Genomic DNA, 20,368 nt, shown 5'->3' with positions numbered 1-20,368 from the left:
TAGACAGCTTTAAATCATTACAACAAATGATGTCGGCAACAATCACGCCCCAAGTCTCAATACTATTACTTGTTTAGGTGAAAAACAGTTAGTAGCTATGAACAAACTTTTTTGTAGTTCATTGCACTTGAACCTCTACCACAAGACAAGCCTGGTGATTTACAACAACAAAAAAAGAGCTGTTTGCTGTTTAACCTTTCTCAGATCCATATATCTAACACTAAATCTTTGCACAGTGGTGGTTATAGTATCTGGGCTTCTTTGAAATTGTATACCCTTTACTTAGCATTCCACTTTAATGGGCTCTTATTGTGCTGATGAATACGTATGACTGTTTTAGCAGCAGTGGACAGCTGTAGGTTCTGTCAAAGGTTAACTCTGTGATAACCCAGGAGGAAGCAATGGCAGCAACCTACCTTGTTTCTGGAATTTGGAATGGGCTAAATCTTGTCTGTAAATTATAAGCTTTTTAAATGAGGCAAGCGTTCATTCGGCTAAAAAGACCCCTATAATGATGCTGTAGCTGTCATTATCTTCTGTGTAATTTTGTCCTGTGGATCAGTATGTGCACCAGAAGCTGGCTGAAAGACCTCCCCACTGTCACCAGAAGCAAAGCCCCACATGTTTACTTAACAAGGGATTAGTTACTAATAGTCTCTCTATCGCTGTTGGTGGCTATACCTTTCAAGCTGTCAACTAATCAGGCATTTTAACTAACTCATGCTTGAAGCAGTTTACAGGCAAAACCAAACCCCTCAAAGTAATCAGAGATGTACTTTCAAGTCTAATTGTTATTTATAATATTTTTTTGTCAAACTTCTTCTTCTTCTTCTTCTTCTTCTTCTTCTTCTTCTTCTTCTTCTTTGGCAGTCAATTTTATGCATGATTTGATGGAATGTAAAGTGCTTCTACATGTGTTTCATTTTGTGTTTTTTTTTTTGGTGCTTCAGACATCAATTGCCCCAGGTGAAAGGTTCCGACAGGGTTGTAAAAGTTACATAATTCATTATTATCAGTATAACAGATGCAGCTTTAGTGCTGTTGATAGTGTACTGTAGTTGGTGTTATACTGTACTTACACAGTTCAAGGATGTAAATCAGTTTTAATTGCTTTGCTGTGAATTATATGTATAGTAGCAGATGTCTGTACTTCCTATTTTTGATTATGGTGATGTTGTTTATAAAACAGCCTCTAAAGCTGTTCTTATGAAGCTGGATGCTTTATACCATTCTGCCATAAGATTCGTCACTGGTGCTCCCTACCGCTCTCATCACTGTGATCTTTACACTCTTGTCAATTGACCTTCACTTCACACAAGGCGACTGATTCATTGGTATAGACTAATATATAAAACACTGATTGGGAAATCGCCATTTTATTTGAGAAAGTTGTTAAAGATCTCGGTCTCTTTATAATTTGTGATCTAACGCTTTTATTAATTTGGATGTTGCCAGAGTGTCCACTGTTGCTGGGTGTAATTCATTTCAGTATGCTGCAGCTCATGACTGGAATGAATTACAACTCAAGCTAAAACTGCCGGGGTTTGTTTCTGAGGTTGTTTTTAATGGCCAGCTTGACTCACTGTTGACCTGTGATGTACATGCATTTGGTTAATTATTTGTCTGTTTTCTTTCATGTTTTGTGCACTTTCTGTCATGCTGTAATATTGTTCGCCTCTTGGCCAGGTCGTCATTGCAAAAGGGAATTTGTTCTCAATTGACCTACCTTAATAAATAAATAAATTAAATAAATATCAGCAATTGAAACTTATAACTGAATATTTAAATTTATGGATGATATATCAGCAAGTGAGGGACTACTTTTAAAAAGTGGCGACCCCTTTAGAAATAAGGCTTTTGGAAGAAAAATCATAGATAGTGATATTATAATTGCAAGTTTGTTAACATTGTTTCTCTTTTTTTTTTAACCCTTTTTAAAACATGTAGGGATTTACAGTAGTGATCAGCTACATCTTTCAAAATCATTTTGTGACCTACTTGTTATTTTATCCTGTTAAATCATGGTGACACTATACCATAGTACGGTGCTTTAATAATAATAATAATAATAATAATAATAATAATAATAATAATAATAATAATAATAATAATAATAATAATAATACGTAGCCTAGGCTTTTGTTGTTCAAAGATTTAAAGTTTTTTTTATTATTATTTATGAAAAAATGAATATTTTAGAGTCCCTAAATTACCTTATTAGTCACTTCTCAATAGTGTATATATATATATTATTTACAAGCAGGTCAATAGTTCTAAAAAAAATGCTGGTACAACGTTTTTTTGTTTGTTTAAATAAAATGTAAAACATAAATAAATGGGTGTTGTATTTTACGCAGTTTGTCAGGCCCCTCCTCTTTCCAACAAAATCGCATCCTCAGACTGAACTTCAAACTCTCTGGTAGTCCTGCTCACAGTGGCGCAAAACAGAGGAGTCCCCAATACTGCCTCAGCAGTGCAGGCTAGAAACTACAAACTCCTAAAAAATAAAAAAGAAAATTACTCAACACAGTATCAGCACCTCACGTATTTTTTTTTTTTTTTTTTTTTTTTTTTTGTAATTCAAGAATAAATGTTGCACAGGACACTGCAACGACTGTAATAAAATATATCGGTCACTTTGGAGTTGATGAGTTGCAAGCTGGGCACTTGCACAGGAATAGTGCTGAAATCTATGAAGCGCAACTGTACATTTTAAGTAACCAGCTGGACTTTGGGATTGTAATGTGAAATCTATTGACATTGAATTAGCTTGTTAATTGTGGTCTGAGTAAGGTCAAGAAGAAAAACTTGGGACTAAAATGAGCACTTAAAGAATGAAGAATCACATTTTATTACAATAAGATTTTAAGGTACGGTACCGGAATTTTTGTTTGTTTGTTTGTTTGTTTTTTACCACATGACCGGAGCACAGTCGCTTAGGGTAAATACGATACGAGTATTAATTAATGCTAAAGCAGGCTATATTTTTAACATATATTTATGACATTCCTAACAGAGTATATAGTACGTCTGGGAAGATGACACAGGTAGAACCATACTTAATTCATAACGTACTGTGCTAAATTAGTCCAAAAAAAGCTTGCAGGTAAAGCAAAACAACAACAAACAAATAAAAAGGACGGTGAATTGAATTGATACCTAATCGTATTTGGTAGTGTTGACGTTGTAACTCGAGCATGTTAATGATTAAAATAGTGTTAGATTATACATACTGGTAACTCAAGCACACCCACAAACACATTCTCAAGTGGCAGCAAAATCAACAGGACTTCAGATGTATTTACCCTAATAAGAAGCGTCTGAATAAGAATGGTGATGTGAGCGTGGTGCGGGAACTTGAAAGCGCAGTTTATACTGTCTCACTTGACTAATATCCAAGCAAACACCAGTTGATGTGGTTATCATGTGTCAAACTTACGTCTCAGAAATAGATATCAAATGAGAAAAATGAAGTTTTTTTATTATTATTATTATTTTTTTTGCATGTATACAAAAGGTTTAAGTAATTAAAAGATTAAATTGTATATATATATATATATATATATATATATATATATATATATATATATATATATATATATATATATATTTGAAATGTATTCTAAGACTAGAAACAGATATAATTATGTTAAACTAGTATTCCACAGTATATTTAAAATCCCCTAGAACCAAAACTATTCAGACAGTTACATTTAAAAATCCATATACTGTTTTATATGTTAGGTTCAGTTGTGTAAATATATATTTTTAAAAAGTAAAAAGGCTTGGGGAAACTAAAGTTATTTGAACTCAAACATATTCATACTTTAAATGGCATACCTCAACGGGTGATGAATGTCATATTAGTGTCAACTGAGTAATCTGTCTTGCTATTTATAAGGAAAGTTTCAAGTATGTCAGTATCAGCAATAGGCAAGAAAAATGTGTGTACCGACCCACAGGAACTCTGCGTTGGCCCTTGAGCTCCCACAGGTTCGCCTCATTGAGCACCGGTGACTCCAGGCTGGCTTGCCTCGCCTCTGGCGTTTAGTAACTTGGTAGCATTGCTTAGATTCAGTGGTTGAAATGAGGACTGGCGTGACACCGGGTTTGTTGGTATAGTACATGCTGGAGGTAATAACGGCATTAGTGTCAAAGGAAATAAACATTTGCAGCACACAAATAGACTTTAGAGGCAACTGCAGGGGAAGCAATTGAAGCAATGTTCATTTCTGAGGATTAATCATCACTGTCTGTTTGAGCTTGATTTTCTAATATGATGGTTTTCACAGATGGGGACGCCTAACAGCTTTTTACAGTTTTAAGGAAAGGATGACAAATTTTTTTTTTTTAGGAATTTGTGTTTAGGGATATTTCCTCCCCCCCCCCTTCCATTTTACTTAAAGTCTGCATTGGAGAGAATGAGGCATTTAGTCTCAATTTCCACCATGGTCCCACCATAACTTCTGTTTTGGAGAATTAGTGATAAAGTGCTGCCAAATAGGTAACTGATGTTTTGATCAGTGTTCTGCATTGCAGTAAAAACTTGAAGTCACGCTTTTCCATGGTGGATTTTAAATAACACAAAATCTATTTTGTTTTTTCACTTATTGGCAGGCAAGCAGAAATATGGTATACATTTAGAAACCATGAACATTCCACAGAGCCATTCAGTTCTGTTCATTAAACTGAAAAGTCATCAATTCAGGTCAAATAAAGGGAAGCCCAAGATTTATTTGTAGTATGAGCCTAATATACTGGTTTGAACATCAAAAAGTCTTCGGCTTCCCTGCGGTCTTATATTGATGGCTTAACGCTGGGGAGGGGTACTGTAAGAAACGTTTCCTTTTTAATGAAAATTCACTTTTTTTAAAAGTGTTTTTGAGCCAATTGTTGCCATCTGCCAACAAGTGTTTTGGAATTGTTTGTTTTGGGATGTAATCTTTTGAATGTTTCACTGGTCGAAACACAAAAGCAAAGCTTAAACTGAGATGAGAAGCAGTTCCTGAAATAAATCCAAATTTTCATTGTTCAGCTCCTTCTAAGAATGCAACAACATATTCCAGACTGGCATTATCAATTCCACAGGGACATTCAGAGATCCTTTCTGATTTCTAATTTTGTTTGAACTCTGTAGCACTTAAAATATTATTTGAATGAATATTTTCATCCATGTTTTTTAAAGAACTTCATGACTGTTGGGACATGGAGTTGCTCAATTCAAATAAGTATGCCTGCAGTTCCATGTTTCCTAGGGGGCTAGTTAACACCGCAGGCCTTCACCTCTAGTGCCTTGGGTTCAATTTAAGTTCAGTCCACATCACAAAACCACCACACTGTGTTGCACAATTGGCAGTATATGCTGTGGAGAAGCCAGGATTGAAAGGCAAAGGGTTTTCAGGTCAGGGTTAGAAAATGTAATTTTTAAGCAAGACACAATTGAGACTGCTCCCTTCTAGTGCTCAGAAAAAAAGCAGTGCTGACCCAATTCTATCTTATTGAACTTTTAGGACTTTTCAATTTTTGCAACTTTGAGTTAACACAGGTACTTTTTTCTTACAGTGACTTCAGCTTGTGGAAGGAAAAAAATCTCTTCAAGAAATCTTCAAGATGGCATATCTTCACACACTCTCCTTGGTGCTGATTGTGGCATTAGGGCTGCCAGAAGCAGTGGTATCCTGTCCTCATCCTTGTGCCTGTTACCTGCCCACTGAAGTGCACTGCACTTTCAGATCTTTGATACAAGTGCCTGCCAGAATTCCCAAACATGTAGAAAGAATCAATTTAGGGTTTGTAGTTTTTCTTTTTTCTTTTTTGCTAAAGAAAAATTCACTCTGTCCCTGGATTCTTAACATTTTAAAGAATACAATGGAATTTATTAAATGATGCGTTTAAACTGTGCACTCCAGGATAGCTTCTATCAGATGTAATTCACCTAGTTTCCAAAGGAAGCCCAGGGGGAAACAGGCCAACCCCTTCCAGTCAAGCACATCCGCTAAATAAACTGGTTTGTGTTCCATGGTATTATTTGCAGCAGTGTTATCAGAGATAAGTCACTCTTTGTAGTTCTGGCCTTACTTAGTATTTTCCGATTCTCTTTGGGTTGTTCAACTCCAGCCAAACGTGTGGTTGGTGTTTTATCTGGGGTACAATAGAGATGCATTAAAATATGTCAGCAACAATAAAGTGTAGGGGTATCCAGGATAAAAAGGCCCAAGAATAACACAAGAATAAAATCTAATCACTTAGAAAAACAAACCTTATTAAATTGGTAGTCTTTACAGTTAATATCAGTCTTAAATAATGTGTAAAGGTTGTGCTGAGTACGCTGTTGAAGCCTAATAGAAATAATACAATGCGAAAATGCAGTTTACAGCATGCCTCATTCGTTTAGCAGGAGATGTAATACCTGTGAATACCCATTCTTTATTTCTCTTTTTAAGGTTTAACACTATAAATTCAATAACTGAAAGCTCCCTTGCTGGACTCAGAAAATTGGAACTGCTCATGATTCATGGAAATGACATACACAATATACCTAATGCAGTCTTTAAAGATTTGATATCATTACAGGTAAAACTTAATTTCTGTGATATTTTAGTGATTTATGCTGGAAAAACAAGCATATTGTTTGATGATTTTCGTGTAAGATGTATCTTCTGTTAACAACAAAAAAAAATACTTTAAAATAATTCCAGGTATGACAAAGTTAGGTTACACAATATGCATATACAGTGGTCACACCATTCTGATCTCATGGTAAAGTGGATTGTTCTGGCAATGTTTCTTAGCAATAAATACACAGTGTTAGTATTTGATGATGTACTGTAAATTTGAGGCACACATTTTAATCTGCTTTTGAATAATTTGACAATAAAGACAACATTTTAATGTATTATGTCACAGCTGTAGATCATGCAATCTTTTTGTAGTGTTGCAGTAACAAAGGTCTCTCTCTCTCTCTCTTTAGGTGCTCAAGATGAGTTATAACAAAGTAAAAGTTATAACTGGACAAACCTTTCAGGGACTATCAAGTTTGATGAGACTGCATGTGGACAACAACAAGATTGAATTTATTCACCCTGATGCATTTAGCGGGATGACCTCCTTGCGGCTGGTCCACCTTGAAGGGAACCTCCTCCAGCAGCTTCACCCCAATACCTTTGCAACTTTTTCATTCCTGCAGTATTTTAAAATGTCGACAGTAAGGCACCTCTATTTGTCTGATAATGCCATTAGGACACTACCCAGTGAGATGTTCAGAACTCTGCCCCTTCTGGAGAATGTCTATCTTCATGGAAATCCATGGACATGTGACTGCAGATTGAACTGGCTTCTGAACTGGAATAAAAACACAGGAGGTATATAAATATATATATATATATATATATATGATATATGTTTTTTTTTACACTCGGCCAGCATTAGTTAACATGAGTTGAAAACTTGTGCTAGCCAAGTGTAATCATTCCTGTAACCAGGTGCTGCTTTATTATTTTTTTAAGCATGCTTCAGATATTAAAGTTGACGGTCCTTTCTAGCTGTGTGGCTTTACAATCTGTTGTGAGCTCAGCAGCGACTGGTCCAGGTACTGTATGATGCAAGTTTCATTCAGTATACCCTCAACCATACCTTAAGCTGCATGGCTAGTTGAGGGTATTTTTACGTGGTTTGAGTTAGATTTGTGCTGTTGCTGCGTAAACATAAATAGCTATCTGTGCTCTGATTGGCTGAAACAACCTAGAGCATTTAAAAAAATCACATGACTCAGGAGACTTCATTAATTTATTTGGTCCCAAATCAAATTTTTACAACTACATTCTATAGTACTGTAACAGGGGGAAGTGTTATGTGTGTGTCAGACACAGAACATTGGGTATTGACACGCCGCACAGGCGCGCAGGTTTAATTCAACACAAGTGGTGACACTAGGGTACCAGCAATGGTAGGCCTAGTGTCAGATTTAATAAAGAAAACAATATAAAACAAAGCTAAAAATAAAAGTCTGCTACCCAAGGTGGTCACTAGCCTCATTAAAAGAGACATTCTGCTCCAGGAACCTACTACACTACGAAACCCTCTCTATACTGTTTGGGATCAACATCCCCTAAACTAACCTACTGCTGTTGCTCCCAAAGTCCCGGCCTCCCGGCGACTCCGGGTCGTTGCGATGGTCCTGGCTGAGCTGAGTCTTCACAGGCACCATCTTGCAGTTGAAGTGTTTTGTAGTAGTTAATCCTGTGGAGCGGACTCTGTCCTCCTCGATGTCAACAAAGCACCCCTCTGTGTAGCATGGCAGTGCAGTCACCTGGAGTTGTGGCATGTACAGCAGTATTATGGCAGATTTTTAATAGGTAAAAATCGTATTCTTAACTTAATTTTCATTTGTCTTTACAGGTGTTTTAAAGTGCAAAAAGGATAAAGCCTATGAAGGGGGGCAAATGTGCCCAATGTGCTCCAAACCCAAGCAGCTAACAAAGAAGGAGATCATGCAACTAGATGATGTTTCTTGCACTAGACCAACTATTCAGTCACCACTAAAGCACAGCACCAGCTCACCAGGGGAAGACAATGAAAGTGAACTAATGTCTATGGAAGAATATCAGGAGCCATTTGGAAATGTTACACTGAATATGACAGATGAGCATGGGAACAAAATAGACTTGAACTGCCGAATCAACTCCCCAAGCGATTCTACCAAAATTAAATGGGACCACATTAATCCACAGCAGATCGCTATTAATATGACTCTTTCACTTGATGTGGAATGCTCGATAGATCGTGAAAGGTATGAAAAATTATGGAAGCTTATCGCGTACTACAGCGAAGTACCTGTTCACTTAGAGAAAGAAATTATGCTGAGCAAAGAACCACATTTAAGCTTCAGATATAAGCAAGATATTGAAAAGGATGCATACTATTTTACAGGTGTGAAAGCAAATATCTTAGCCCAGCCTTCCTGGCTGATGCAATCGTCTGTCGACATACAGTTAAACAGAAAGCAGTCAACCACAAAGAATATAAAGCTAGCTTTTATTACTCGCTTTTCACAAACTCTAGATACAGAAATTACAAGGCGACAGAGAAGCAAATGGGTCATGATAGAATCGAAAGAAGAGACAAAAACAGTTGTGAGTGTAGTTGCCGGGACTTTGTGTCAGCTGAACTGTAATGTCCTGAGCTCAGGGGATCCTTCAGTACAGTGGATGTTACCAGATGGCACTAAAGTGCAGGTTCCACACAATAGCGGAGATAACAGAATTTCTATTTCTACCAGTGGTAAACTGATCATTAAAGCAGTGGACCATTCAGACTCTGGTGTGTATTACTGCATTGCACAAGTCAAGGGCGATCTAGATATAATGGCTTTTCGGGTGTCAGTGCTGGGGGCAACAGTTCAGTCTTTTGCAGGAGAAGGGAGTTCCCTAACTAAATATACTGGTGAGCCTATTGCTCTGCCATGCAACGCTTCTGCTATACCCGATGCACAACTTGATTGGATTCTTCCAAACAATAATATTGTAAATGTTTATTCAAACACGACTAGAGGTTATGTGTTTCAAAATGGCACACTATTCATACAGCAGAGCCAGATCAGTGACAGTGGATATTACAGGTGCGTAGCTGTAAATCAGCATGGGGTAGATACATTTGCAACCAAGATAACTGTTATAAGGAAGAGAGCAACACACCCGTCCAAAAGGATTTCCATGAAACCACAGTCTGTTTCAGGGGTCTCCACAAAAATTAGAGTAAGAGTGAATGTGGATGAAGAGGCGTCTGGAGATTCGAACTTTCAGCAACCCCAAGATGAAAGGTTATCCAGCAACAGTGACACAAGGAGTGAAAGTGGAGGTAATCAAAATAAAACACCTGGGTATCGACATAGAAATTCTGGAAGAAGATTGAGGATAAAGAGCAGATTAAAACCAAAAGGAAGCGCTGTGCCAGAAGGTCAACGGACATTTGACGCAAGGAGAAGAGTTAACGTGTCAAATAATAAAATTGATCCACAACGGTGGGCGGACATTTTGGCGAAGATACGTGAAAGGACTGCTGCAAAAACAACAACATCACCATCATCAGATGATGGTGTAGTTTCTAGAACATCATCAACCAAAAATGTTAAGAAAATTAAGTCCTCAGCATCTAAACATTTGAATACAAAGGAACATGAGTCCTCAGATAACACAGAAGAATTATCCACAGATGAGACCAATTTTGAAGACGAGGAACTTTTTCCAGTAACCACGCCACAAAGTAGATTTAATCAAGATAACAGTCGCTTGGCTGCAGAACCCACATATTCAAATAAGGAGATTGACCACACTTACCAAATCCCTGCTCCCCAAACTTACACAGACTTGAATATTGTGAGTACAACCAATACTCAAATTTTACAGTCAACCTCTGTCCCACAGGAAACAAAAGACTTTGTGGAATCTTTCCAGGAAAATTATGTAAGTGAACAAGATCCAAAAACATCAATGGCCACTAGTATGCGCAGTATGGATATACAACAAAACCACATTGACACATTGGAAAGAAATACTGTTTTTATTGTTTCAAGCACTTCATTAGTTTCTGTAAGCACAACAGAGCCTGAAAGGTCATCAAAGCAAACTACTCTTTCTACTACAGATTCAACATTAAATGAAGAAGGAATCCAAGACATATTTAAAGCAGACAGTATTACACCATCATTTGCTGATGTTATTATTACAGAAGCACCCAGTCCATTTAGCAGAACATCCACTACAGAAAATATATCAAAGCAAAAGAATGAACAAAAACATCATAGTACACATGAATCAAGAAACCCGATAAATGCAATAAACACGCATTTGTCTCCTGAAACTATCAAAAACATAGCAGCTAGTACTACAACAGAGACAACCCAGGTTAATTCAGCCACACCACATTCTCGTCAGAGACCATATTCAAGGAGGAGGCTTGGTAACAGAAGAAGATACAGACCAAGACCAAGACCAGGCCAAATAATTCCACATAGACCTACAATTGCGATGAAAACAGAAATGTCTGTAACACATGCAACTGAGAGAACATCTTTACCAGTTGTAGCTCTTACTACTTCCCAATCATCAGTGATGATGCAGTCTACAAACGTCAAATCAGAGGTCAGAGAATCTGAATTAGAAAGACAACTTCCAAAGACATCATATAATACTAAACCAACAACTACCTCTACTGTGTATATGTCACCAAATCAGACATCTACAAATACTGTTGTTCAGATAGTGAACACAGACTCTGAAGGTAGGCCTGGCGTCATTTCTAATAGCTTTATCAGAAGTACAAATCCTTCTGTTAACAATGTGACAGTCAAATCAAACTCTCCAGCTACACAGAGTTCCACAAGTAGTACATTTGTTACACCTGTAGTTTCAAGAACTTTTGGGTCAACCATCTCAGGAAGGGGACCTGAAAAAACTATTAAAATCCAAGTTGCTACAGAAGCTGTTCCTACATCTACACCATATGTAGGAAGTTCATTGGCAATCAGTCCAACAGACTTTATAAACTTTGGTGTTACCACAACAAAAGTTCTTGACCTAATTACCACTACAACACCTAACCCGGGAACTATTCAGAATCCTAAGAGGTGGCTGCCAGATAAGGAAAACCAGCATAAAAACATTCCAAAATTAGTTTATCCTGGTCAGACTACAAATCACACTGTCACACCTGCAGAAGATGAGCCTACCAAACAAAAATATACTATAGGAGTGCTGCCAATCCAACCTTCCTCCTCACCAGTTCCCAGCAGTACTAGCGAACATTATTCAAAAATTACCACTGTACAGGTCGATCAGACCCCTAAATCCCATACAAAACCAAATACGTCTAATGCACATGTGAAAAATAAAGAGATACGAAAAACACATGGAGGAGAAGGATTCAATAACAGCCTTCTAGTAACAGCTAATAAACCCAGTATATTCACTAGCTCTAACCAAGATTTTGTTCTTACGAAACATGATGTTAAAGTAACAACAAGACCTCCCATTCCATTTACCAGATCCTGGCCTCAGAATCATAAAATAAATACATCTTTCACCAGCAAACCAGAAATAATAGCATTTGCAGGACAGGCCCCACCACCAAGGAGAAATTACGCCTCCATTACCATGCCAACAACAAGACCAGCAACAACTTCAGCTTCTCCACCATACCGACCACATATACCTTTCCTGAATAGACATTCAAACAGGATACAAACTGGACCTATAGCAGGCTCAAGAAACTTTGGATCAAATTACATCCCTGACAGGCAAGGTACTGGTGTTAGACTGTCAAGCATAAATCAAAGGTACCCATATTATCAGAATGGAAAAAATCCTTACATGGTACAGAAACCAGACCTGTCCAAGACACCCACTAGGACCAAACCACCTGCTACTATTGCCACAACACAAGCTGAAGAACCAAGTACAGTTACAGTCAGAGCATCAGCAGTCTCAACACCTAGACCTGCTACTACTGCCACAACACAATATAAAGAACCAAGTACAGTTCCAGTCAGATCATCAACACTCTCAACACCTAGACCTGCTACTAGCGCTTCACTTTTAGCAGTAAGAACAACCACTACAACAGTGGCAAGTAGCACCAGAACCCCACCAATAACAAGAACAACATCACTCATTACAACTACCACTCGCCCACACTGGAACGGTGTCTATAATCACAGGCTCCCAATTGCCCCGTTCATTCCAAAAGTAGAAACACCTATTCAGAATGGCTTAAACATACCACATCCTTCACCCAATGTAAGAGTCTATCGAGGAAGACCTAAAATCACCACGAACAACCTGCATACAGTGTCTGTTCAAGCTGAAATGGATGCTGTGCTCCCATGCGATACTGTGGGAGAACCCGAACCTTTCCTTACATGGACTAAAGTATCTACTGGTAAGCACAATTATTATTATTATTATTAGTAGTAGTAGTAGTCGTAGTCATAGTCGTAGTAGTAGTATTATGTCATTTACATTTACAAGTTTTATTTTCAATGGATGAGTGTCAATTCCTTTTTTTCTTTCTTCTGGCTTGAAATTAAATTTCTATGTCAATTGATAGTTAACAATATTCCTTTAAAAAAAAAATAATGTCATGCTTGTCAACCATTCTTTTCTGTAGCACTGTACTTGAAACATGAATAGGCAACCAGGATTAACAGGTTGGAATTAACAACATAATGTAGCTGTTGTCAGCTTGTTCATTATATAGTTAAGATTAGGAAATGTGACAAATTATGAAGGTTGCTATTTCTCTTGTGAATGCTTCGAGCACATGAGCTTAAAATATGCAATATAAACTTAATAATGTCTTTATTTTTGTAGGAGCTGTGATTGCAATTAACAGAAAGATCCAAAGATTTGAAGTACTGAAAAATGGGACTTTTGTGATTCAAAATGCTCAACTTCAGGACCGTGGACAGTACCTTTGCACTGTACAAAACCAATACGGTGTGGATAAAATGATAGTTACGTTAATTGTTTTAGCTCAGCAGCCCAGAATGCTTGTATCCCGCTATCAAGATGTTACGGTTTATCTTGGAGACACTGCAAACATGGAGTGCAGGGCACAAGGACTGCCAACCCCTCAGATATCATGGATATTACCAGACAGAACAATCATGCGTGCAGCCACCCAAACTGGCAGTCGAATAATGCTGTTTGAAAATGGAACTTTAAGTGTCACATCCACTAATTTTCCAGACAGAGGAATTTACAAATGTATAGCAAGTAACGCAGCTGGGGCCGACAGTCTATCTGTCAGGCTTCATGTTGCAGCATTGCCTCCTATGATTCAGCAACAAAGGAGTGAGAACTTTACCCTTACGGAAGGACAGACTGTTTACATTCACTGCACTGCCAAAGCTGCTCCTGTGCCTAACGTGCGATGGATCCTCTTCGATGGAACACAGGTCCGACCGTCTCAGTTTGTGAATGGCAACTTGTTTGTTTTCCCCAATGGAACCCTGTACATACGCAACTTATCCCCAAAAGACAGTGGGAATTATGAATGCATGGCAAGCAACGCAGTAGGGGCTTCCAGAAGGACAGTAAGCGTGACGGTAAAGAAGAAAACGACCACTGCAAAAATTACAGCAACATCGCCTCAGAGAACAGATGTCACTTATGGTGGTGCACTGAGACTGGACTGCTCTGCTTCAGGTGATCCAGGTCCAAGAATAATATGGAGAGTTCCTTCAAAGAAACTTGTTGATACACAATACAGGTAAGCTATATTTATCTATACTGCACAGAATAAAATACTTAAATTGCATGTCTACATATTTTAATTGCCAGTATTTATTTGTATGTACCATAACTAAACGTAGTATGTAAAGTTTTAAAAGCTAGTTTACTGCCCTTTTTTAACTGCCATCCATTTTGTTGTTTAGTTCAATTTTACATTTCTAAGACATTTTCTTAGCTGAAAGTGCAACTCTAAAGCTCTATGTTGGTCTGCAGTTATTTAAGTCCCCAGTGCACTCTGTGTGCTTTGCTGAGGAAATATGTAATCATTCATATTTTATCATTCATCTGTCCCACAGTTTCACACTGGCATAGCATGATTCTTATCTAATAAGTGCTTACCAACACAACGTTGAACTCTTCTCTATAGCGTTGTGCCTTCAGACACATTTCAAAGCAAAAAAAAATAATAATGATATAGCTTTAGACATCTTAACTCAGTTTTTATGCAGAATAAGAAAAGTATGTTATGGAATGGACAAATCAATTATCAGTATGTTTATACTCTTCATTGAACTGAGTGTACAGTAACATAATGCAGAAAACATATCTTTTTAAAATGACATTACCGTATGTGACATTACTGGCTAAAATGAAGTAATTGCACTTATAAAAGTTTTCCTTAGTTTATTTGCAAGGTAATTGGGCAGTTTCCCTTGCTTATGCAATGCATTTACTGTGCCTTTATCATGGTATGCCACAGTAACATTTTATAAGGGTTTAATTGTCTAAGGAATGTTTTTAAATAAATAACAATCAAATGAAAACCTACACTGATAAAGATAATGTGTGTTCATCCTTAAGGGATTGTAATTACTAATAAAACCATCTGGAAATGATTACAACCCCATTCTGGCCCATAGTCTGTTGGGCTAAAGTGCATTCAGTGTTCTTCAGTATGGATTTGAACCTTTAAAAAGGTTAGTGTTCATAGGATCAGCACACACACTCATGTCATTAATCACATGCTGTATTAATTATAATTATTTTTATTTTTGGTTTATTTTCAGTTTTGATCCCAGAATAAAAGTGTATATTAATGGAACGTTAGTGGTTCAGATGGTTACTGAAAAAGATGAAGGAGACTACTTGTGTGTTGCCAGAAACAAAATGGGCGATGATTATGTGCTACTGAAAGTAAATGTGATGATGAAGCCTGCAAAGATCGAATACAAACAACAAACCAACAAGAAGGTGACGTACGGAGGAGATTTGAAAGTTGACTGTATAGCTTCAGGGCTGCCTGACCCTGACATCACTTGGGGTCTTCCTGATGGTACTATGATCAACAGTGTAATGCAATCAGATGACAGTGGAATACGCACCAAAAGATATGTGGTTTTCAACAATGGCACCCTTTACTTCAATGAAGTTGGAATGAGAGAGGAAGGGAACTATACCTGCTATGCAGAAAACCGGATGGGAAAAGATGAAATGAAGGTCCATGTCAAGGTGGTGGCTGATTCCCCAACAATCAAAAATAAAACATACTCTGTTATAAACGTGCCATACGGAGAGCCTATTTCATTGAAATGCAATGCAAAAGGAGAACCTGCCCCCAGGATAATTTGGCTTTCTCCAACCAACCGAATCATCCCAACTTCATCTGATAAGTATCAGGTACACAGTGATGGTATGCTTCTGATACAGAAGGCCCAAAGGTTTGATAATGGAAACTACACTTGCCTTGCTAAAAACTCAGCAGGGGAGGATAAAAAAGTAATCAGAGTGGATGTTCAGGTTGCTCCGCCATCTATTAATGGCCATAGAAATGCAGTGAACACAGTCAAGCAAACAGCAATCAAGGAGCAACGCAAACTATTGGACTGTAAAGCTGAAGGGATGCCGCTCCCCCGTGTAATGTGGCTTTTGCCAGAAAATGTTGTTCTTCCTGCACCGTACTATGGAAGCAGGATCACAGTGCATCGTAATGGAACCCTTGACATTAAATCCATAAGAAAAACTGATGCGGTGCAGTTAGTCTGCATCGCACGCAATGAAGGAGGGGAGGCCAGGCTTATTATAGACCTAGATGTTACAGAAAACTTGGAGAAACCTGTACTTAAGAACCCACTAAATGAGACTTTGACATTAACTGTTGGTACCTCTGTAAGAATGAATTGCTCTGCAGAGGGTAGACCAACACCAGAAATTGTCTGGATCCTTCCTAATGGATCAAAGCTTACTAGTGGCAGTCAGTTATACCGAGTGTACCACGGACAGGATGGTACCTTGCACATCAGCAGTCCCTCTGTCACAGAAGCAGGCACTTATCACTGCTTGGCAAAGAATGAAGTAGGGCAGACAGAAAGAACGGTCTCATTAGAAATTGGTAAAAAAACTGAGATTAATAACCCATACACTGGTTTGGTAAGCATCATTAACGGGGAAAACCTACTGCTCCACTGTAGTGCTGGTGGAAATCCTCCACCTAAACTTTTCTGGACATTACCCAACGGGATGATTCTTAGCCGTCCTCAAACAGTGGGCCGCTATGCAGTTCTGCAAAATGGATCTCTTACTGTTCAACAAGCATCCGTCTATGACAGAGGGACCTATTCTTGCAAGTCAGTCAATGAATATGGAACCTCTCTCATGAGTGTTCCAGTGATAGTCATAGCGTACCCACCGCGGATTACAAATGGGCCAGCGCCTGTGACGTATGCCAGACCCGGACCTGCAATCCAGTTAAACTGCATGGCCATAGGAATTCCTAAGGCAGATATAACATGGGAGCTGCCAGACAAAACACGTCTAACAGTGACATCTCATGCACGGCTTTTCGGCAACAAGTACCTTCACCCTCAAGGTTCACTAATTATCCAGAAGCCATCCCAGATGGACACAGGTTTTTACAAATGCACTGCTAAAAATCTAATAGGAAGTGATTCAAAAGCAACATATGTTCATGTATTTTAATTTTTCAGTGATTTTTTTTTTTTTATGTATGCCCAAGGAACTGCCCAAGTCAAGTGCAAAAAATACTGTTAATAAAGATATGACTACAGACTAATTGGTTTGGTTGAAAGTGGATAGTACAACATGTACCATGCTTATGACAATAGTACTGTAAAGTATGTAAGTTAAAAACATACACACACAAAGGCATCAGTGAAGGGTACTCTCTCTGTAAAAAAAACATGCAATATAAGTATTTGAATATAAGTGTAAAGACCACATTCAAATATAAATGTATATGTCATCAATATTTAATGTCATTAAGCCACAAAATGTTTCAAATAGATATTTGAATCAACACAAAAAGGGGCTAAACCATTTGCTTATAAAACAATGGACTTCCATTCATAATATAGATATTATAATGATGTGTTTACTAACCCTAATCTTACTAAAATACTGGCAATGGTGATCATGTGTCAGTTTTTTTAAAATGGTAACCATAGGTTTTTTTTTTTTTTGTGCATTACAAGAGGTGATAATTAGGAACGTTATACAAACACAACACAGACTCTGTATAGGATTTTTCTTTTGCTTTTAAATAGCCACATTTGATGTTCTGGTTTTCTGTTTTTTATTTTTTTTTAAATTATTTGTCTTTAAAAGACTTTAATGTATAGCTATGTTTATAAGGGTAAAATACGATATTGTAATAAAGAATATCTCCAAGTAGCTTGGTGATATCTGAGCTTTTGCTATATTTTCATTTATTATTTCTAGAATAATACGATTTTTTTAAAATAAATAAAAACAATTTACTTAAAATATGTTTTTTTTTTCTTTTTAAAGCAGAAGGTGTCATTTCAGTTGTTTAAATTAACTTCTTCTGGCAGTGGTTTTTGTATTAAATTATTAGGAATGTTAAAACTTAGCTGCCAAGTACCGAATCAAACAAAAAATTTGAAACAGATGGTAATTTGATATTAAATTTACAATGCAGATGCAAAGAAGTAACTCAGTACAGATTAGCAATGCTACTGTTACAGAGTACGTTGCTTCAAATGTAATTTTAATTATTTTTTATATGTCCCAATACTATACCCTTCACAAAAAGAAATACATAGCAGATATTTTTTCTTCAGTCTCTTAAAATTTGCAACAAAACTTGATCAAAAGAATTGTATTTTATTTAAACACGTTTTGCTGACAGTGTCTGTAACAGGGCAAGATCTGTGCTGGCTATCTGATGTATGCATGATCCTGTCGCAGAGGGGTCGGGAGCTCTGTAGGATCCACCTGTCAATCATGGCGATGACACAGAGAGGTTGGGTAAGGGTGTGTTCTCTCCCTTTCTCTGAGTGGTCGGGAGGCAGGCCTTGGGGGCTGCCTGACCTATAAAAACTGTGCTTTGTTATTCCTCAGCCCCGCCCATCTAGGAAGAACAACAGTGACAACCCTGGTTGTGAAAGACTGGAGAAACCAAAAAGAGACCAAGGCAAACAAGGCAGAGGAAGACAGCCAAACCGGAGAAGAAAAAAAAGAATAACTATATTTACGTACCTGAATCAGACACGTGTATTTAGCAGGGAAACCCTGGGCAACCCCATAAAGTATAGCAGGGGAATAGCAAAGCGCAGGCTGAAGACTCGAGCCGTGCGGGTAGCGACAGTGGGGGAACGCTGCAAGAGCAGCACCTTTTATTAATAGTTTTGTTATTGTGTTTTATTTAACGTTTTACTTTCGCCCTTTTGTTTGTAATATTATTTTGAGCACCTGTGTGTGCACCACGAGTGAATGGCCAACCTTTTACCATTGCTGGTATTGGGTTGTGCTCTGAAGATAGTGATACAGTGCCACCTTGTGGCGGAAATAAATCTGTGCGCCAAGCGGCGTCCTCAACTAAAGTTCTGTCTTGTGTCCAGTGAATTCCCATACCCTCCCACAGTGTCACATTATCAGAATCGAAAACGCATGACCTACACCAAAATGAATATTCCCCAAATGAATACCATTTGTTTAAGACTTGCAATATTCATGTGCATTCACTGCACATGCAACATGCCGAGATGTGGTATAAAAGTGGAGGATTCTCATCTTGCATGTCTTATTGGTGTTCACTGTAGACACATTTGATGTTATGCCTAGACTTACCAAGGCTTAACGGTATAATGCTATTTATTGGACATTTGGAAGCCGGCGAATCTCAGTCCACCGTGGCACAGCATCTGAATGTTTCCCAGAACACTATAGGACGACTATGGCACCGATACCAGCAACATGGAACAACACTTGACCGCCCAAGATCCGGTAGACCACGTGTGACGAGGGCAGCCCAGGACAGATTTATATGCCTACGTCATTTACGTGACAGGTTCACCACTGCAACCTCTACAACATCTGCAGTACCAGGAATGCATAGAATTTCCAACCAGACTGTCAGAAACCGCCTACGGGAGGCAGGTATCCGAGCAAGTTGGAGGAGTGATTCTTATGCCGCAACATTGTCAACTACGACTTCAGTGGTGTCATAATCACAGAGTATGGCCCATACAAAGATGGAGAAACATGGTGTTCAGTGATGAATCCAGATTTCTACTTCGACGTGCAGATGGAAGAGCCCAGGCATACAGGCGACGTCATGAACGTTTTGCGGCCAACTGTGTGCGACAGGTTGACAGATTTGGTGGTGGGAGTGTCATGGTGTGGGCGGCAATCTCAGACAGTGGCAGAACCAATCTTGTTCATGTTCAAGGCAACCTGACAGCTCAGCGCTATTGTCGTGAGATCATACGAGCTCATGTGATCCCATTCATGAACCATTGTAATGTCATTTTCCAGCATGACAATGCATGACCGCACACAGCCTGGGTCACCACAGCTTTCCTCACTCAGAACAATGTTCAAGTGCTTCCCTGGCCGTCTCGATCACCAGATCTGCACACCGTTGAGCATTTCTGGGACGAGCTTGATCGACATGTGTGATGATGTCACCCCAAGCCACAGGCAAGAGTAGGTTGCCATTCCCCAGCATGTTATCCAGGCTCTGATTTGATCCATGGGCGATGCCAATGGTGGGCATACCCATTACTGATTTCAATTGACCTTGAACTTTGTTTGATCTTTGAAAATGACTTTATTGAATATCTTAATGATTTCTGTACAGGTTAAGGTTCTTTAGAACTATC

The 20,368-nt window shown here is 38.3% G+C and overlaps 1 protein-coding gene across 2 annotated transcripts; it reads left to right on the top strand.

Moving 5' to 3' along the window:
• Nucleotides 1–2,561: 2,561 nt before the first annotated feature.
• On the top strand, nt 2,562–19,087 carry mxra5a (matrix-remodelling associated 5a). 2 transcript variants are annotated; one of them, XR_009329510.1, is made up of 8 exons: nt 2,562–2,870; nt 5,563–5,789; nt 6,444–6,573; nt 6,971–7,361; nt 8,398–12,933; nt 13,365–14,265; nt 15,296–18,512; nt 18,606–19,087. XR_009329510.1 is itself a non-coding variant. In XM_059030027.1 (7 exons), exons 2-7 carry the CDS (start codon nt 5,611–5,613, stop codon nt 17,202–17,204), a joined length of 8,046 nt encoding a protein of 2,681 aa, XP_058886010.1. In that variant the 5' UTR covers nt 2,562–2,870; nt 5,563–5,610; the 3' UTR covers nt 17,205–19,087. The 2 variants fall into 2 exon arrangements, 1 of the variants encoding a protein (XP_058886010.1); XM_059030027.1 differs by having other exon boundaries at nt 15,296–19,087.
• The last annotated feature ends 1,281 nt before the right edge of the window (nt 19,088–20,368 follow it).

This window comes from Acipenser ruthenus, chromosome 9 (genome assembly GCF_902713425.1).
Source record: "Acipenser ruthenus chromosome 9, fAciRut3.2 maternal haplotype, whole genome shotgun sequence".
NCBI lineage: Eukaryota > Metazoa > Chordata > Actinopteri > Acipenseriformes > Acipenseridae > Acipenser > Acipenser ruthenus.
This window is presented reverse-complemented; position numbering and strand designations above follow the sequence as displayed.